The 19031-nt window shown below is 41.2% G+C and overlaps 1 protein-coding gene across 3 annotated transcripts in view; it reads right to left on the minus strand.

Moving 5' to 3' along the window:
* SH3RF1 (SH3 domain containing ring finger 1) overlaps positions 1–19031 on the minus strand; it is a 304090-nt gene that overhangs the window by 52965 nt on the left and 232094 nt on the right. For all 3 annotated transcript variants that reach the window (XM_085641813.1, XM_085641812.1, XM_085641811.1), the window contains exon 5: positions 7979–8281. In XM_085641813.1, the coding sequence (XP_085497939.1) occupies positions 7979–8281 (303 nt within the window). The remainder of the gene's footprint in view (positions 1–7978; positions 8282–19031) is intronic.

A 19031-nucleotide genomic window follows, 5' to 3' on the forward strand; every position in this document is an offset into this window, starting at 1 on the left:
CTGACCACAGTTGAAAGAAAATGCCCTAATGTGTGTGACAATGGTGCATTGCAGTCCTTTAATTCCATGTTAAGGAATGTAAGGGTTTGGACTTTGTGAGGTTGTACTCATGCCTCAAAGGTGTAAGCCAACTAGGGTCAAACATCTCAAGTTTATGAAATTAATGGTTAAGTACTTCCAACCATGGACTAAATAGTACTAGTCCCTGTTCAAATAAGCAAAGATCCCCAAATGGACCAGGTGGAAAGAAATCAGTGAGTTCTGGCCATCGAGCACCCGGTGCACAGTTTGATCCATCCTTGCATGGCTTAAACATGGTCACAGTACACTTGGTGTTGCACAGGTACCAATAGCGTAGCAAGGATGCCATGGGCCCTGGTGCATGCAAAAACAAGCACGGACAATGGCACGTTTGGCTACTGTTGGGGTAGTAAAATACAACATTTATCAGGTTTCAATGAGCCTCTCAGGGCTCTGGTCTTCGGTGCCATTGCATCTGCTGCACCAATGGTAGCTACGCTCCTGACAGGTACCTTATTAGTGCTCCTAGGCACACACCACAGTGCTCAGCGCACTGTCGAAGGATGTTGGGCGTGCAGCAGGATTATGAAGTGGGGGTAGTGGGTACCCGCTTTTAAAAAAAAGGCCACTTGATGATGTAGAATACTGCAGGGTACCTACTGTTCGGTGGTCTTTCATTTGCATTTAGCCATAAGTGATGCTGCTCTGTATCTATGGGAAATTATACCGCACACTCCTAGCTACTAAGCAACTAAGTGCTGTACATGGGTGAGGAAACAAAAGGAGAGAAGAAGAGAGAAATAATGTGCTTGGAAAGGGAATACGGGCAAGACCAGGGTATTACTGGCTGGGGATTATCCTCCATAGGGTCACACGAGGATGAAGCGTTACTTGAAGAAGAGGGTGTTCATTTCCTTCCTAAAGAGCAGGAGTGAGAAGGGATGGTGCCTTTTCTTCTCCATGCTGTATGTTTTGCCTTGATCCTTATGAGGTTGCTTCAGAAAGTGTTAAACAGCACCGTGGAGGCCTCAGCCTTGCTTGTCAGATATGGTGACGTGCTTGGTTTTTCCTCTTTGTAGGCAATGCTACAGACTTTGAAGGTGGTGGATGTAAGTGGAGGCTCTTTGACGGTTCCTGAGATTGTGACAAAATTGAAACATCCAAGTAGTCAGGCAGCAGCAGGAAAGCTTGTCAGATGTGATTCTGTGACGCTGGCAAGCAGGGCAGAGAGAAGAGATAGGAACATGATAACATCTTTTCTGAAGACTGGTTCAAAGAGAAAAGCTTTAATTGTCTGGAGCGTGACAAGCAAATGTTATGGAAGTTTGTGTCTTTTTAGTAATTTGTGTTTATAAGTTGAAGGTAGTGTGCAGCAGAATCCTATACATTTGACACAGCTGAGGAAAGCCATCCAAGTCCACTGCAAAAAGGCATTCCAGTGCTTTGTATTCAGGGGGGTTGAACTTCAGGTATGACTTATCGATTTCCAGGACTGAGTGAAGGCGAGGCACTATATGGAGAGGCCCTGTAGGGCTTGCCTCTCTCTTCTTCCAAGGTTACCTTGGATGTGAAGATTGGTAGAGTCTATACAGACAGTGAAGGCAGGAAGGAATGGGGGCTGGGTGCTGGCCATATTGTTGGGCTAGTAGGCGCATTACTGCAGTGGACTTGTTTATGTGTTCTGTAGAGCAGGCCTACAGAGTTGTTGGCCATCCATATATGGTCCGCTAGGAGTTATATGTTGTGGCGAATCACACTATGCCAAATCTGCTGAGAAATAGGACTGAGGCTCATAATGAGACTGAGGGTGCCATCCTTTTTCGGGAAGGAGGAAGTAGAGAGAGAAGACACTTTTTTCCCGATGGTGTGGAGGTAATCTCTCTCTCTCTCTTTATTACTCCTTTCTGCAGGAGCAGTTGTACTTCTACATTGAGAAGGCAGAGCTGGCCTTTGGTGAGGAATTATCTGTGGGGTGGAATGTTGGGAGGAACTGTGAAAAGTTCTATGCAGTAGCCAAAGTGAACCACTGCTAAAACCCACTGGGCTGATATGTTTTCCTCCCAATGAGAGAGAAAATCTTGTATTCTCCTCCCTACAGGTCACGTGTGATCAGGTTGAGGTTTGGTGGCGAGTCACGGGTTAGAGGTGGAAGCTCCATTATCGGAGCCACCTCTGCCCTTTCCCCCTGGTATGTCCCCTATATAGACCCCTGATGTACTTACTGCTGGCCAGCTGGTGTAAGGTGTGCTGATGTCTTAAATGAGACTGTGGCTAGTCTAGTGATGTAGCTTTGGTTTCTCCCCTGGGTACTTGCTTCCAAGAGGTGCCTTTTGCAGCTAGTTTGCACCACACTATAGACTTGGCATTCTCCATGTCCTTTATTTTTTATAGTATCTTGTCAACCCAGGGGCCAAAGTGATGTTCCCCATTAAACGGGAGGTTGAGATGCTGCTGGACTTAGGGTTTGAATTCGGAATTGCTAAGCCAGGAGTGCCATCTGAGGAGTACCTGGAGGCTGTGTCCATGGCGATGACCACACAATGAAAGATGTCGTTTAAGATGGTCTTGCCCTCGGACACTATCTATTCCTCCCTCTTTTGGTACTCATCTAAAATCTATTTGATGAGTTCCTGCATCTCCTCCACTGTGATCGTGTGTACCTGGAGAGAAGTCTGACAGAACTGGCTTTGCGCCAGCGTGCGGAGCTTCTACTGTTATCTTCTTGCCCGAAGTGTTCTGCTCTCCTTATCAGGTAGAGGGACATTGTCTGAGAATTGGACAGGAGCTCTCCTGCCGGCAGTGTAAACCAACAAGGAGTCAGGGGACCTGATCAGTGATGTAGGTAGGGTGGCTAGGTGAGGACTTATATTCTTTCTCTACCCTAGGTGTTATAACACTAGTCTTTACTGGCTCTTTATAATTTTTAGGGATGGATTGAAGTATGCCTTTAAGCAAGGGTAAAAATGGACTGTGCTTTTCGACTTAGGAAAGACTCCACTGGGAAGTTATCTATCTCCTGAAGGGCATACATGCTCACTTCATGATGTGCAGCAGCCCTCTGAATGACCTCATGGTATGCTGTGGTATGATCACCCTTGGATGCCCTAATGGGATAGTAGTCCAGGATAGGATCACCTGGAAGGTCCACACTGTAGACCTCCAAGAGGTGATTACTTATGTGTCTAAGGGCTGGTCATATGGACTGTCTGGATCATAAAAGATGTGTAGGAACCCCTCAGGTGACTGACGGAGACGGATGAGGTGGTGTGAGTGTGATGGAGTTGGTGACAGAGGTGGGGGAGGGCCCTGTCCCTGTGTGTCTTCTGTGTGGCTCCAAAGGGGCATCCAATGGGGTTGTTCTTTGAATGCAAGCCTTCTCCTGCGAGGAAGCATCTTAGAGGGCTTCGATGGAGGTAGCTTCACCAAGATCTTCCCTGACGGCTAAGAAAATGCTTCTGCCTGGCATAGAGCTCTCCTTGAAGTCACTACAGTATCAGTGCCCCTGACTCATTGGATCCAGTGGTCGACAAAGCTTTCAGCATTGACAGGATCTTCAGTGCTAGGTTGGGTGGTGTCTTTGGCATCGACTTTGGGTATCAGCAGGGATGCTCAATGCCCCTGGATTGAGTAGGGCTCGACAGATGGTGAATCTCAACACCACACGGGGAGGCTTTGTTCAAAGCTTTCTCTCAGTGCAGACCAGATTCCGAAGGTGACAGAGGCCTTGGAGGTAGCAATCTCTTGTCTGTGCTTGGGGATAAATGTCCAACTCCTGTGGGAGTGTTGCTTTACTCGGTGTGGGATGTTTTATGCAACCCTGTTTTGGTTGCCAGGCTCTCTGAAACAGGTGTAGCCCTTACAACCTTGGGTGTCTCAGGTGTAGTGCTTACAACCCTGGGTGTCTTCTTAGTTCAAGGGCCAGATTTTTGGCATTGGTTTGACTTCTTTTTCTTCCTCGTGGTCTGACTAGCTCAAGGGTACCGTCTCTGGGCTGGGCTACCGGGATTCGGATGAACCTGTGTCATTGCCTTCTTGGCAACGAAGCAAACTAATTCTCTGAATGTGTCTGGAGTTTGGGAGGATATTTGTTGGTGCATTTTATGGTGTGCCTAGGGCCTCTTTCTGTGTACCTTAAGGAGATTCGGGACTCACAGAAGATATTGTTGTGGTCAAGAAGAGCACAAATTGCAGACGTCATGGTGATCCAACCACCTAAACTGCACCAGGGGCAACTTTGAAAGGGTGTCTATCACCCCCTTTCGGTCTCTGGGGCATCAATGGTTCACCAAAGGTGTCCAGTGGAGTAGAGCGACGAAGCGCGAAAGGAATCATGTGGGCCTGAAAAAAAATACAAGGAAGACTACAAATTTGCAGCCCTCTAGGTGTACGCTCGAACCTGATGGCAAAAAAAACAACAATCTGAGATGGAGTCATGCGCATTGTGGACCAAGGGTACAGTCGTAGCACATCTCATGACTCGAAAGACTTCTACAAAGAAACACAACTTGCAAAAGTCCAAACTCGACACTAGATGGCAGGAATATGCAGAACATTTGTATCTACATTCAACACATTTTTTCATGTACAATGAATGACCAGCCTTACTGGATGTTCTTCAGCTGGATGCTTGTAGAGGAAAGAGTAGAGCACGTGTGACCTATTATGTTAAATCAGTAACTCACCATTGCAGGCATTTTCACGTCTGATGCCTGGCTCTGAAGCACAAGCTTCCTTTTTATTTTGAGGAACGACAACAGAAAAGCGACTGGTAAGTAAAAAATGCATTAGATATGGACCTGGGAGCCAGCTGCAGAGCACAAAAAGAACTGCTGGAGAGTACGGTGTCTTGAAGTACTGACCTATTTAAAAACGGAAACACTACTAGAAGAAATTACCATCATCAATGTTTTTTTCACAGGACTGCAAGCAGAACTCTATACTGCACACAGTGTCTTGTGTGGATGCATCAATTTCTTGGTGCCCCAAGCAGAGCTAAACAGATCTATTTACTTCAGAAAACAAAAACGGAACATCAGTTTTCTCTCTTCGGTTTCTAAGCAAAAGCTTTCCATTGTATCGATTAAATCAAGTTCCATTATCGCATATCCTCCTTTGATTCCAGGTCCTTTGATTTTGTTTTGCCCTTTTTGTACAGCTGCCCATTGCTATAGACTTCAGCTGTAAGATTAGAGTCTAGCTTGAGGCATTTGGACCACACCAATTACAAACATTTACAGGCTAAATATTGGAAGCCATTATCTGGCAAACCTCCTTTACATTACAACACAAAAAGGCCACCCTGGGTCAAGACAAAAGAAGAAAAAGTAAGGGAAGTGTGGGGGGTTCACTTTTATAGGACGAAAACTAAAACCTAAAGATGAGCCGGGTGTAGTGGGAGAGTGAGAAAGTGAGTGCTAGTGAAGTTAAAACTAAGTACCTGGTATGTTAAAAAACAATTTTAATAGTACATCCAGGGGTCAGGGTTAAAAATAGTTTAAGTCCCATGCCTTGAGAATTCAACCTAGCATGGTTGTATGTGATCATAAGGTCCATATGCTCACAGGCAACCATACTAGGTTCACCAGGCTCATCTTTAGGTTTTAGTATACCCCTTGTCACTGACAACTAAAACATCCCAGAGCTCCTCCCTCTCAGTGACCAGCACTGCGACCAGGTTCGCAGTGCGAGGAGGTTCCCAATGATGAAGCATGCCACCTACGGGTGGGTGAGGGAATTCGTCCTATAAAAGGGGAACCCCCCCCCCCACCCTCACTTTTTATTCTTTTGTCTTGACCCAGGGTTGCCTTTTTGTGTTGATAGGGAGTCACCCCCTTCTAGTCATTAAACCTCCTCTGGCCTTCTGTGTCTTTACAGACCTCCTTTACATGACATACAAGGCACCAGGACAGTTAGTGACCTAACAAGACGTCCAGAAAATCATGCACATGTCAAGACATTCATTTTTTAAATACCAAACACTTGAGTCAATATTGAAATGATGCCCTCTACCACTTCTCAAACTGCAATCTTGCCCAGAACGTGGTTCTGTACATTTTAAAAACGTCATGATAATGTCTCCAATTTAAAAGCACATATCCAACCACTCTATTTGCATTATTCTAGACCCATTTGGTTTTGCTCACAGGAAATCAAAACAGCAGTATGATGGAGTTACAGCTATACTAACAACCTAAAGGCATTATCCTCAAGGAAATACGACTATCAGGATTTTGATATGTGTTAGTGTAAAATTATCAGCTGTGTACTTAAGGGACCTGCTGGTTGCCTTTGACCTGGTGGATCAGAATTTTTAAAAAACATTTTTTTAGAGTTTGGCAAATAAGTTACACCACTACAAATGTGGCAAAGTACCCGGTCAGTCAAACTTGCAGTTCCCCTGCGCTACTTAGAATCAAGAAACTGCTTTGTTTCGGTTGGCAGTACCTTCACTGACTTCCCTGGCGGGACCCTTTGACTGACGGCTGATGGACAATGGGCCATAGGTTAAACAATGTCACACCATCCACCTGGCTGAGGGGGATGGCATTTTTCCATGTTTAGAACCACAAGTTAAAGCCTGGTAAAATTGAACAGGAGAAAAAAATATATGAGCTCCACATTATGTCCGCATACATTTATGTTGCCAGAACAAAACAAAAAGTGTCTAGTTTATAAAATCAACTGAATGGGAAACGGTGTAGACGACCTTGGAGAATGGCCTGTAATGGCTCTAATATATCGAGGTGTAAGTTGGTGTTCAGCAACTTGTTAATACCTCACTATCTGGCGCTAAAGGGATGAAAATCAAAAGATCATATTAAAGCTGATTCTATACCCGTTTTCTAAAGCTTCTACATGGGCATAAACATTGATTCTCTAACTTGTAGTGAAGCCAGTAAAAAGCTCAGTGGAACTGAAGCCCACCCCAGTCTCTGAACAGAGTGAGGATGTGTTAACTTTCATTAAAACTAAAAACTGATTATGTTGAGAAGGTTGCTCTCTCTTCTTCAGATTAACCACCATATCAAACAAAGTACGAACATTGTCCTTTTCCAACTCAATTAGTGAAAAACAATCTACCCCAGGCTCAAAGAAAGCAATTAGAACATGTGACATTAAAGTTCTGATAGAGATCGCTTAAACCAAATAAAGTAAGCCCGCATCGCCCCGGTCCTGAAAAAATTGCACTTGCATCCAGCGGCACATAGTAAACAATTCAAAACTTTCTGCATCCTTTCCAAGTTGTCTTCAGAAAGGAACACCCCACCATGTACCCAACTGCAATCAGACTGCAATTCTGATCGTCTCCAAAAGTATATTTACACAGAAGAGGCAAGCGGTCAAAACGATTCCGTTTTCAGAATAGAGGAATCGACAACTAGTGGCAGTCTTCAACAGAAATCTCAAGACGAACCGCTTCAAAGAAAGCTTTACCTCCCATGACTACTTCAAGGGACCACTACCCCTCCTTCCAAAAGGGACCACTCCTTCACAACAAGGCATTAGCAGAAACCTGCGAAGACAGATGCATCTCTTTGCCACAGATTCCTCTGGGTGAATAGTAAGAATCGTACACTCTACACAACTAAAGGTTTTAGGGATGGATCACATCAATCGCTCCAGCACTGTGAAGAGGCTGAAACGTGGCAAGCTGGTGTCATACAAAATAAATGACTGATGGTCAATTGGTGATAACCTTCTAGCTAAAGATCTCATTGATGCCGTAGTTGTATAACTAGGAAAATCTTCTTAAAAAAAATAAAAAGAGAAGAAATACAACAATTCCGGACCCAACCACTAGATGGCGGAATAATGCACAGCTAAGTGAATCCAGACAGATTCCCATTTTGTATTTCCCTTTTACGAGAAGCTTGAATCTATATTGTGCTGCAAGTACTGGCTACAGAAAGCACGTTTTTGCAAACCTCTTAGATAAGTTGCATCGTTCACTCATTACCTGAGATGGGGCACTGCAGGAGAGGCCAGTCAGTTCGTTGATACGAGCAGCAGCAGTGGGATTGCTGGAGCTGATGAGGACAGGCGGGCTGATTTCCATTGAATGTCGGTTCTGAGTGGACTGCGAGGACTTGTTGGACATGGTAAGAGAAGTAAATGAGTGCCTTTTTTTGGTGTTTTTCTTGGTGTCAGTGTGCTTTTGAGTAGAACTGGCATGGATGGCTCCTGAGGTTCCTTCTCCAGAGTCCATCCCTGACCCTGAAGGTTTGTCGAGCTCTATCAGCAGCCTGGCCGCGGAGTTAAACTGCAAATAAAAACAATCACACATTAAGTATATAGTATAGTAAAGGGTATGACAGAATTATGGAGTAACTTTTGATGAACATACAAAATACCTTTTTCTTTCCAATGTTTGAAGTAAAAAGATTGGTGGCGAAACTTAATGAATTTGTTGTACCGGATGGAAGAGGTAAGGAAAGCTTGATGAAAGTTAGCACCATCAGTAAATAGAGAGTGTAACAAGTGTTGAGAATATTTTAAAATTGGATTCTTGGAAATAAAAGTACAAGTAGACATAAAGCAAATGTCCTTAAAAGAAAACTCTTGAAACAAAGAGCGCTCAAAAGTAATCCCGAGGGGTAACGGTAAATCATCATATTGTTTATTTAGGACATAAAATTGTCTAATTAAGCAAAGCAGTATGATATAATTATAACGTTATAACTTACCCTCATCATATATTTCCAAATACTCAAAATTAGCAATGGAACTTACATTGTTTATCTCACTTAATGATTTTCCTGATGACTCCTCTCCATTCATTCCCCTGACTCTTTTATACAATATCTCCTCTGATCTTTGTCCCAAAGCTTCTTCTATTTACAAAATTTTATCTACCCCCATAACTGATAAACAGAAAACATCAGTAGAGTTAGCTTGGGAACAGGATCTCATATTACCTCTCTCAACTCACAGATGGGACAAACTATCGTATAAAATTTCTACCACGTCTAGAGCTGCTAACATCACTCAATCCCTATTTTTCCTGTATAATAGAGCAGTCCGTACTCCCATCTTTGTTCATAAAATTAATCCCACATCATCTCCCCTTTGCTGGTCCTGCTCCTCCTTAGAAGGCACATTGGTTCATTTAATTTATTCTTGCCCTAATGTTCTTAAATTCTGGAACTCCATTTCGTCTACATTATCTAAGGTGTTTGAATGCTCTATACCATTATCTATTCAAACTGTTTTTCTTGGTTCCTGTGCTGATGATTTTTGTGATGTCTCCTTAAAACCGAAACTATTTGATCTTTTTATTGCTCTTGCTTTTAAAGTTATTTTAACTTGTTGGAAAGATAATTCTAAACTGTGTACATTATTATGGTGGAACCTTATCTGTAATGAACATAGAATTTCTACTGTTGCTGCGCTAACGCTATCTCAAAAAATGAAAATTGACCTATTATGGCTCCCTTTTACCTCTTTCTTATCTTCTAACCCTTCTGTACACTAATTGGTTTTACCATCCTCCCCCATTTCTTTTTTCCCTTCCTTTTTTTTTCCTCTCGCTATCCTTTTTCTTTTTTTATAGAAAAAATCATATACATATTACTATTGTTTTAACATGTACCTATAACTCTTCTATTTCTCCTATTGCATAAGGTCATCATTTATTATTGCCCCTTTTGTTAAATATGTATTTATTACTAATGTTTTATTGATATATATGCTGTCTCTTATTATGTTACTTCCTTACCTTATGATCTGTATTACCCTGGTACTTTCTTTTTAGATCAATAAAAACTATTTAACTAAAAGAAAAAAAGTATATAGTACAGTCTGATGATACCCAAAGTACGTCTCTTGATAGGTGTCAGCAATCCCAATGCTTTTTTCACAGGGATTCTGGCTTGTGACACAAACCGGAAAATGGTGTCGTTTTAATTACAACCTTATGGAAAAGAAGGCCAAACTCATTAATCATTCTGTGAAGATATAATTAGAAGATCCTCTTCTGCAAGATGTACTGGGAGCACCTGCAGCCTCCCTTCAAATCTAGAAACTTCAGTAAGATGACAAACAATCCAGGTGAACAGCAACAGCCTAGTCATCAATGATACGACCCGGGGCATTGTCCCTTGAGCACAACAGCTACAGTTCCACAAATAAACTAAGATTCCAAGTAGCAGGAATCAAAATTAGCATTTTTCTATCAAACATTATATGCAAGCGAAGAACACCACAACACACTGCTGTGAAAGATAGTGGCATGCCCTATCTAGGAGATGTGATCATCTAATAAAGTGCTTAGACATTAGCAAAATGTCTGCCATGAAGTACTGCAGAACACATGAACATATACATCTATTTTGTCTCAGGGTATGTGAAAGAGCCTATCAAAGACATTCTTCTGGAAGGCGTACTTGTTTTTTAGATGGCGTCAGAAACTAGATTCTAGGCAGGCTAACAAGTAGTGTATTTTCATTTCATCGTGGCATGCAGGTGGGCAAGAAACAACATTATGGCACGAAACAAGATGGTTGCCCATGAAATAGATTACTCCTCAAATAATTTGGAGATTATGGTAGACCAGGTTTATAGATTAGGAAATGAAAGGCAGGGCTAGGGAAAAGAAAGGAGTACCAGCACCCTAAAGTTGCTGATATTAGAGTCTGGTTGTCAGAAACATTTGTTAATAACATCTCCAGCCTCAATTTTTTAATACTCATGGTTTAAAAAAAAATTACAACTAATTTGTTATCGGGGTCAAGGCTGTGTGATATGACTTGCTGAAATGTCACTTTGCTATCCCTAATAAGATATTAGAAGCCTCCTAATGAAGCTCACCTCCTACATCCACATCCAGGCAACAGCACAGTATTTGTAACTACTTTTAATGATTTTTTTTAAATATACGCTTTCACTTAGGTTTGTGTCAATGTGTTGAACGTGAAAAGAGCATGTTTTAAAGTTATAAATAGTGAGGGGTCTATTAGGATGTAGGGCGGATCCGCCCTACAACACACCCTGCCTGCCACCCATTTCCTCCCCGCCATATTAGTATAGCAGGGGGGACCCCCGCGGACGGAAAGACCGTCCGCCGGTCGACCAGGCGGAAAAGGGGCTGGATATGGTGGCGGTGTCTGCTAGACACCGCCATCCATATTAGCATGGGCAGCAGTGCGGGGTTTACTCACGGGGGCCTGTTGCGGGCCCCCAGGGTATTGGGAGGGAGAGGGGGTGGGGGTGCACATGGGGGGGTACCTATGGTACCCTCCTATATTGTCATGGACAGGGTGGCAGGCACTGTGCGGTGCCTGTCACCTTGTGCATGACAATGCACAATGTGCATTCCCAGCATTGTGGTGGGCGGTGCTGTGAGGACCGCCGGCCACAATGCTGGGAATAGAGGATGCCACCGCCACGGCGGCGGTGGATCCTAATTGCCGGTGGGGGACCGCCGCACCACTGGCGGCCGGTCCCTGCACCGCTAGGGTGGCAGGTGGACTAAAGTCCGCCCGCCATCCTAATAGGCCCCTGAGAATCTTCAAGTGTAATTAGCTCATATACGAAACTGCCCGTGGTGGTGTAAACTCCCCAGCAATTCCTGTTGCAGGGCTTCTCTACTCAGGAACAGAACTATGCTTGGGACCAGAGAACATCAGTAGATAGGGACTGAGTCACCATACCACCTCAGTACCATGAGCCCGACTTGCTTTAGTGTCTGACTTGCCCTCCTACTCATATCCAGAGAGACAAGTGAATTGACACCCCAGAACTAAACCCTCCCAACCTTTTCAGGGATAGCTGTTACAGGACACCCCCTTTCGCTCACACACTCGCCCACAATAAGATATGACAGCGACCCGAAGGAAGTTTGAAATGTTTATTTAAACTATCGTGCTCCTGAATGCAGTATACGTGCCACAATCCGAAAAAAACTGCCTAGCAAAAATACCATCAGCATTGTCAATAAACCGTAGATTATGATAAGCACTGTCATATTATAAAACAGACTAGCCTAATTCCTCTCCCCTTCTACAGAAGCAAACTGATTATAAAGCAAATATCTCTGGGCTTAGTAGCGGACCCTGTTCCTTAGCATTCACAGTTGGACGTTCTAAATCTCAGATACAGCCATGATCTTCTCTCAGGAAACATGCGTCTCTTTGTTGTCCACATGCTGTGTCTTCTCCCTTAGAACACACTTTGTTCTATGGTGAAATACACCTAGATCCCTACCCACCAGTATCTGATTATGAGGGGGCACTGGTTAAAGCTGCTCAGAACCAATAGACTGCCCTGGTGTGGATCAGCAACGGGCAGGGAACACAGAACCACATCCTCCCATGCCTTGGAACCTTGTCTACGGTATTACCCAGGACAAAGTGGCATCTGAGGTTTTTTTTTTCATTTAGGGTTTTTATAGTCCTAATGGCCATTGACAAGCTGCTGCAGAACATTTATGGTGAAGAACAAAGCAAATGTATAGATGGCTTGCGGGCTCATTTTCAGTGTAACCTGATTGACACATAGGGATGCTGAAGCTTTAGCAGTAAAACAATCATAGGGTGCCCGCTGCATGATGAGAGCAGGCACTGATCTTAAGTGAATGCCCCGCAGGAAGAGGGATGGCATGGCGTCCAGAAGTAAGCACTTTGTGATGTTGATTGGGATGGAAGAACCAACCAGGCACAACATCAAGTTAAAGCAGAGAACGAAAAGCAATGAAAGGCAAGGGCAACACCTAGTAATATGCAGAACAGAAGAGCTAAATTGAAGTCTAAAGAGAAATGACATGTTATTCAACATAATCATACGATCTTGAATAAGCATGCTCCAGGGGTGCCGGTGAATGGTGCAGAGACAGAATATCGAGTACAAAATATTGAGTTGCACAAATATTGAGTCATTAATATCGTGGGTAAGAAATATCAACAGCAAGAATATCGTGGCCAAGGATATTGATTTAAGGTAAGTAATATCGTTTTTAAAAATATCGAAGTGTTTAATATCGTTTGAAAAAATATAGTAGTTAAAAATATCGTTTTTAATTTTGGTAATTTTGTAATTAATCTTGTGTGTGTTGTGGTGTTTATAGGTGTAAAGGGTGGGAGTAATTTATTTTTAATTGATTAATTAATAATTGGATGTTTATTTGGATGTTTATTTTAATTAATTAATTGGTAATTAATAATGGCAATTGTGTAAGTTATTTTAGGTGTGCGTTGTGTTTATAAGAGTGAACGGTGGGAAGTAATTTGTGTTTAATGAATATATAGTTGTTAATTAATGGTAATTATTTGATATTCAATTTGAGTAATTGTTTATTTTTGAGTGTGTTTTTACTTTTAAAAGGGTAAAGGGTGGGTATTACATTTTAATTATGTAATTAGTTAATGGTAATAGTTTTTAATTTTAAACATGTTTTAATTGTGTTTTATTATTTTATAGTTTAATTTAGGTGAATGTTGTGGATATTATAGTGTTAAAGTTTGTGTAGTCAATGTTGAATATGAATAATACTTTCAATTATTAATTATGTTAAATATGTAAATAATTGTAATAAAAAATGTTGAAGTGTTTTGTTATTGGTGTGGTGTTATAGGGTAGGAAATAAAATAAATACATTTATGTTTTATTGAATGTTTTTGTTTGTAAATACTTTGTAGTTTAAAATAAAACAATTTGTAAATTTTTATTTTTTTATTTTTTATATTTGTTATATGTTAATTAGTATTATATGTGTTCTTTTTATTTGTTTATTATTTTTATTTTTTATTTTTGAAATGTTGTTTTATTTTACTATTTTATTTAATTTTTAATAATTTGTTTTAAGTGTTTGAGTGGGAATAGTCCCTATCCAACACTTTCCCTACTGTTGCACTCACTGGATTGGGAATAGTAATTTTTACCTCTCCACTTTCCAACACTTTCCCTACTGTTGCACTCTCTGGAATGGGAATAATAATTTTTACCCCTCGCTTATACTACTGTTGCATTCAGTGGAGTGGGAATACAACATTTTTACCCCTGCGCTATCCAACATTTTCCCTACAGTTGCAGTTTTTGGAGTGGGAATAGAAATTTTTGCCCATCCGCTATCCAACACTTTCCCTACTGTTGCTCTCACTGGAGTGAGAGTAGTACATTTTACCCCTTCACTCTCCAACACTTTCCCTACTGTTGCACTCACTGGAGTTGGAACAGTCATTTATAACTTTCCGCTATCCAACACTTTCCCTACTGTTGCACTCTCGAGTGGGAATAGTAATTTTTGCCCCTCTGCTATCCAACACTTTCCCTACTGTTGCACTCACTGGAGTGGGAATAGTCATTTTTACCTTTCCGCTATCTAACACATATCCTACTTTTGCACTCCGTAGAGAGGGAATAGTAAGTTCCACCCCTTCACTGTCCAAACGTTTCCTTACTGGTGCTGTTACTGGAGTGGGAATAGTAATTTCTACCCCTTGGCTATCAAACACTTTCCCTACTGTTGCACTCACTGGAGTGGGAATAGTCATTTTCTCCTCTTCGCTATACAACACTTTTCTTATTATTTTTCTCAGTGGAATGTGAATAGTAATTTTTACCCCTCCGCTATCCAACCCCTTCCCTACTGTTGCACTCTCTGGAGTTGGAATAGTAAATTTAATTATTTTACTATCCAACACTTTCCCTACTGTTTCACTCATTGTATTGGGCAATTTAAGATCAATATTTTTTCATAGTTTGTTTAATTTATTGTATAATTTTGATTTTAAAATATATATATATATATATTAGTTTTATATAATGTTAAAGTTTTAAAATAAATTACAGATAATGTATTAATTATTTCAAAGTAAATAAATGTATAAATTATTATGTTTGTGTTTATTTTTTTGATTAAGTTTATTTCTTTTAATTTGTCAATATGTATATTAAATATAATTTTGGTAAAATTAATATTTAATATATTAAGTATATATTATTCTTTATATATATATATATATATATATATATATATATATATATATATATATACACATACACACACATTTTAAATCGATATTTTTTACATCAATATTTTGTATTCAATATTTTTGTACCTACCTTTTTAAGTATAGGAGTCGATATTTTTGTTGTCTATATTTTTTTATCAATATCTTTTACATCTATATTTTGTGCATCGATGTTATGGCAGTGAACCCCGGTGAATATTCACAAATCTACCTGATGGGGGTCTACATCATCTAGGCAGGCACAGCCTGTTGCAGGTACTGACATAAACCACCGCTGTGCTTTGAAGCAGTTGGGAAGAAGTTTCCTCAAACTGAATACATAAAGATTTAAATATTGTTTCTATTGTCCTATGCTTGACAATATGGAAGTCCTTGCCTCATCACTATATATCAAAAGTATCATCTACTTTATAAAAGCTAACAAACTATCTGAATTGGACCAACTGCTTCATCAAACATGTTCATACAGTACATTGTTTGCTCCTAACAAATTAGCCCTAATCTGGATCGTTCTTTAAGTAGGGACATAAGCATCAGATTTTCAAGTTGTGGGTCATGCTGTGAGCGTTGGGCGCTGAACAAGGTTAAATCCATGTACTTTAATACCTGCCACGTCAATGGGGATATCACTGCTACACAAAAAGGGCAGGGCGCACAGTTACCCCACTTCAATGTGGTCTTTGTTGGCCCCAAAATCATGAGGCATTATTAGGAAACTGGTTCCAATTTTCACAGGCATTAATTATTGGCATATCCCTGCTACCACAGCCCTTTTTCTTGAAAATCAAACCAGCATGCGCCCACTGAGCAGACAGTTACAAGGCAGCTAGATTTCTTGTTTCTGTGGAGTGTAAGACTAACTGAACAGCTGCATAAAGTAACCATTATCAGAACAATCACTTGCCTCCTGCCAATCGATCACCAATCGATCCACCTATCTAACTTTCTGTTTACCAGCTTAGCCTGACTCACATCCCCTTGAGAGTCCAGTTCTAACAACCAGGACATTGCATGCCTGCAACGCAGAGGCTTAATGCAAGATGGTGTGTGCCCCTGCAGAAAGTGGTGACGGCTCCTTATACTGCAAAAATTACAGATATTCAGATAATTTTGGTTGAATGGGGGCTTTTGAAGGTGGGTCCCTCTGCATTGCAAGCGCAGTAAGGTCTTGAGGGCGTTAACGTACCTGCTGGAGCACATGCCTCGTTTTCTTCCTACAGCTTCATTATTGCTGATTATTGGTTTTGCCTTATGATCGTAACCTGTTGATACTGAAGTGGCCTGTATGTTTTTTGGCATAAAAGTATCTCCACAATGACCTTACTGTACATGACGCTCAGAATTATCTAGAAGACAGACTGCGGAAAAGATAGAAAAACACTATTGTTAGAGCAACTGCATACAATCTGATGTGATATACGTCAGAGTTTGAAGAGCACATGTGCAGGTTCGCGAAACCCATCCCCCTGCCTGCACTATACATCACCCACACACACTACATAGTGGCAACCGCAACTGTGTAGTTATAGTTAGTACCAAGTTACCATAGGAAGAGCGTTTTCTTGGTTTGCTAGTAACCTAAATGCCCTTTGACGAATCTTCACAAAACATTCCCCAAAAAACAGTTCATCCACCTTAGCTCCTTCCTGGAAAGTTTTGGAGTAATTTGTTAAGAGGTGGTGGAGGACAAAGGAGGTCCTCAAAACACAATTTCCCCATGCAATTTTCCATAGGAAAATGACACAGCGATACCGCGAAAAGGTTCAACGGAAATACACCAACTTTAGCAGAAAGCTAGATCTTGGTCCAGAAAGTGTGCTTTTTGGGATTTGGTGTAAATCCGTTAAGGACGTTTTTGAGAAATTAAGGTTAAAAAATGTGCATTTCTGGGCGGTTAGGTTTGCAGTAGGCTCGCGAGCATCCCATGATCACAATTCTTCAAATAACAGAGCGATCTGATTGGCCGAGGGGGCTCTCCCCCCCCCCCCCCCCATTTACTGCCTCACTCCCTTGAACTCCCGCAGGAGCTCGCTCTCTGATTCGATGGCTGCAACATGAGGAAACATGTTGCAGCTGTCATTTGAGGAAAAAAATCTATAATTAGGCAAGATAGGAGTCCCCCCCCTACCCTCAGTACTTGGAAGTGGGGGGCAGAGGGACCCATACCCAGGACCAAATTTTAAAAACAAACTTAAGGAGTGTTTCTGCAATCCTGATGATGTCCTGCAGAAGTAATTGCGACCCCCTGGTCTCCAACGGGACCGCAGGGGCTGTGTTGGCCCCTGCATGAATCTTACAGGATCAGGAAAAGATTAAAGAAAAAAAAAAAAGGGGGTCGGCCCGAGTGTCTACTGTAGGTTGCCGTGAACAGGCAAAAGCCCTGCTTTCCAGGGGGTTGGCTGGTCGCAGGAGGTTAGAAGCAGAGCCTGGCTGCAGCCCAAACTGAAGTTGTAGTGAGGTGAAAATGTCAGTTTAAACGTAACATTTTAAAGTAAGAAAAAAAAGAAAATCAACAGTCCTATTTACTTCAAGTAGCTCTTGCCATGCACTGCTTATGACCTCACATATTTCAACATTAATGAGATGTTTTGTGACACCATTGATAACATTACTGATGAGAACTGAACATGCATCATTGACGACAACACTGTGCATGGTTGGGGGGCGAGTTATAGTTGCTTGAACAAACTATAACTCTTGAATTTTCAGTGTTTTTTTTTTTACTTTAAAACGTTACATTTAAATTGACAATTTCACTTAACTATAACATCAGCTTAAATTTTGGGTTTTCTCAGTGAAGAAGGAAAAAAACATATATGTATTTCTTTAACCTTTTTTCCCATTCATATCTATATAAATATATATATGCACACACGCACACATATATAGAACAGAATTGGAAAAAAGAGCTTACAGTAACGTTATAGATAGGTGAATTTGTTTGTTGGTTAACTATAACTTGGTCCCCCACCATGCATTGCTTATAACCTCACATGACATCACTCATTTGTCCTAAGCAGTGCATGGAGGGGGTGGGGGGGGCAAATTATAGTTAGCGCTGCTATTACTGGTGAATTTCTATTTTTGTTTTTATGTTGTTCAAAACATTAATGTTCACACTGACAACTTCACATATATAGAACATTACTTAAACCTTTGTTTTTCCAGTGAATTTCCACTGTTTTTAAACAAAAACAGATATTTTTTTTATCACACCATACTATAACAGTACTTTAACCTTTGTGTTTTTTTTCAGTGAATTGCTAGGATTTTTTTTCAAAGTAAATTAATTGTTTTTGTGAGTGTATGCATGGTAGAATGACTTTATAATATATATTGTGTTCTAACATTATTTTAGTAAAATATTTTTTTTTATTGTAAGAAAACAAGATATGATTCACAGTTTGCAAAATATTTGTAAAACATGAGTATTAAACAGATAAATATTCACTATAAATTGTTTATTTGCTCAGTTATTGTAACTCTGACATCAAGACATGTCACCAGCAATGTTTTATTGAGGTGTCATTACTCTTGCAAAGACAGATATGTGCAGTAGGGTGTGTAGAGGGACTGGCATCTCTGCTGAGACCTCTCTGTAATGATGGGTATACATAGTAGGGTGTGGAAACGGACAGGCCCTTCCTTTCAGACCTCTCTTTCTGTTGACGGGTGTGCTAAGTATTGTGTGGGAGGGACTGCCCTCTCCTTTTAGACCGTTCTCTCATATGACAGGTGGGCATAGTAGGGTGTGGGGAGGGAGTGCCCTCTTCTTTTATACCTCTCTCAGATGACGGGTGTGCACAGTGGGATGTGCGGAAGGACTGACCTCTCCTTTTAGACCTCTCTCTCAGATAACAGGTTTGTCTAGTAGGGTGTGTGGAGGGACTGGCTTCACTGCTGAGACCTCTCTCTGTAATGATAGAAGTGCATAGTAGGGTTTGGAGATAGACTGGGCTCTCCTTTGAGACCTCTCTTTCAGAGGACAGGAGTGTGTAGTAGGGTGTGTAGAGCGACAGGCCTCTCTGCTGAGACCTCACTCTG

This window comes from Triturus cristatus, chromosome 2_2 (assembly GCF_964204655.1).
Source record: "Triturus cristatus chromosome 2_2, aTriCri1.1, whole genome shotgun sequence".
Lineage (NCBI taxonomy): Eukaryota > Metazoa > Chordata > Amphibia > Caudata > Salamandridae > Triturus > Triturus cristatus.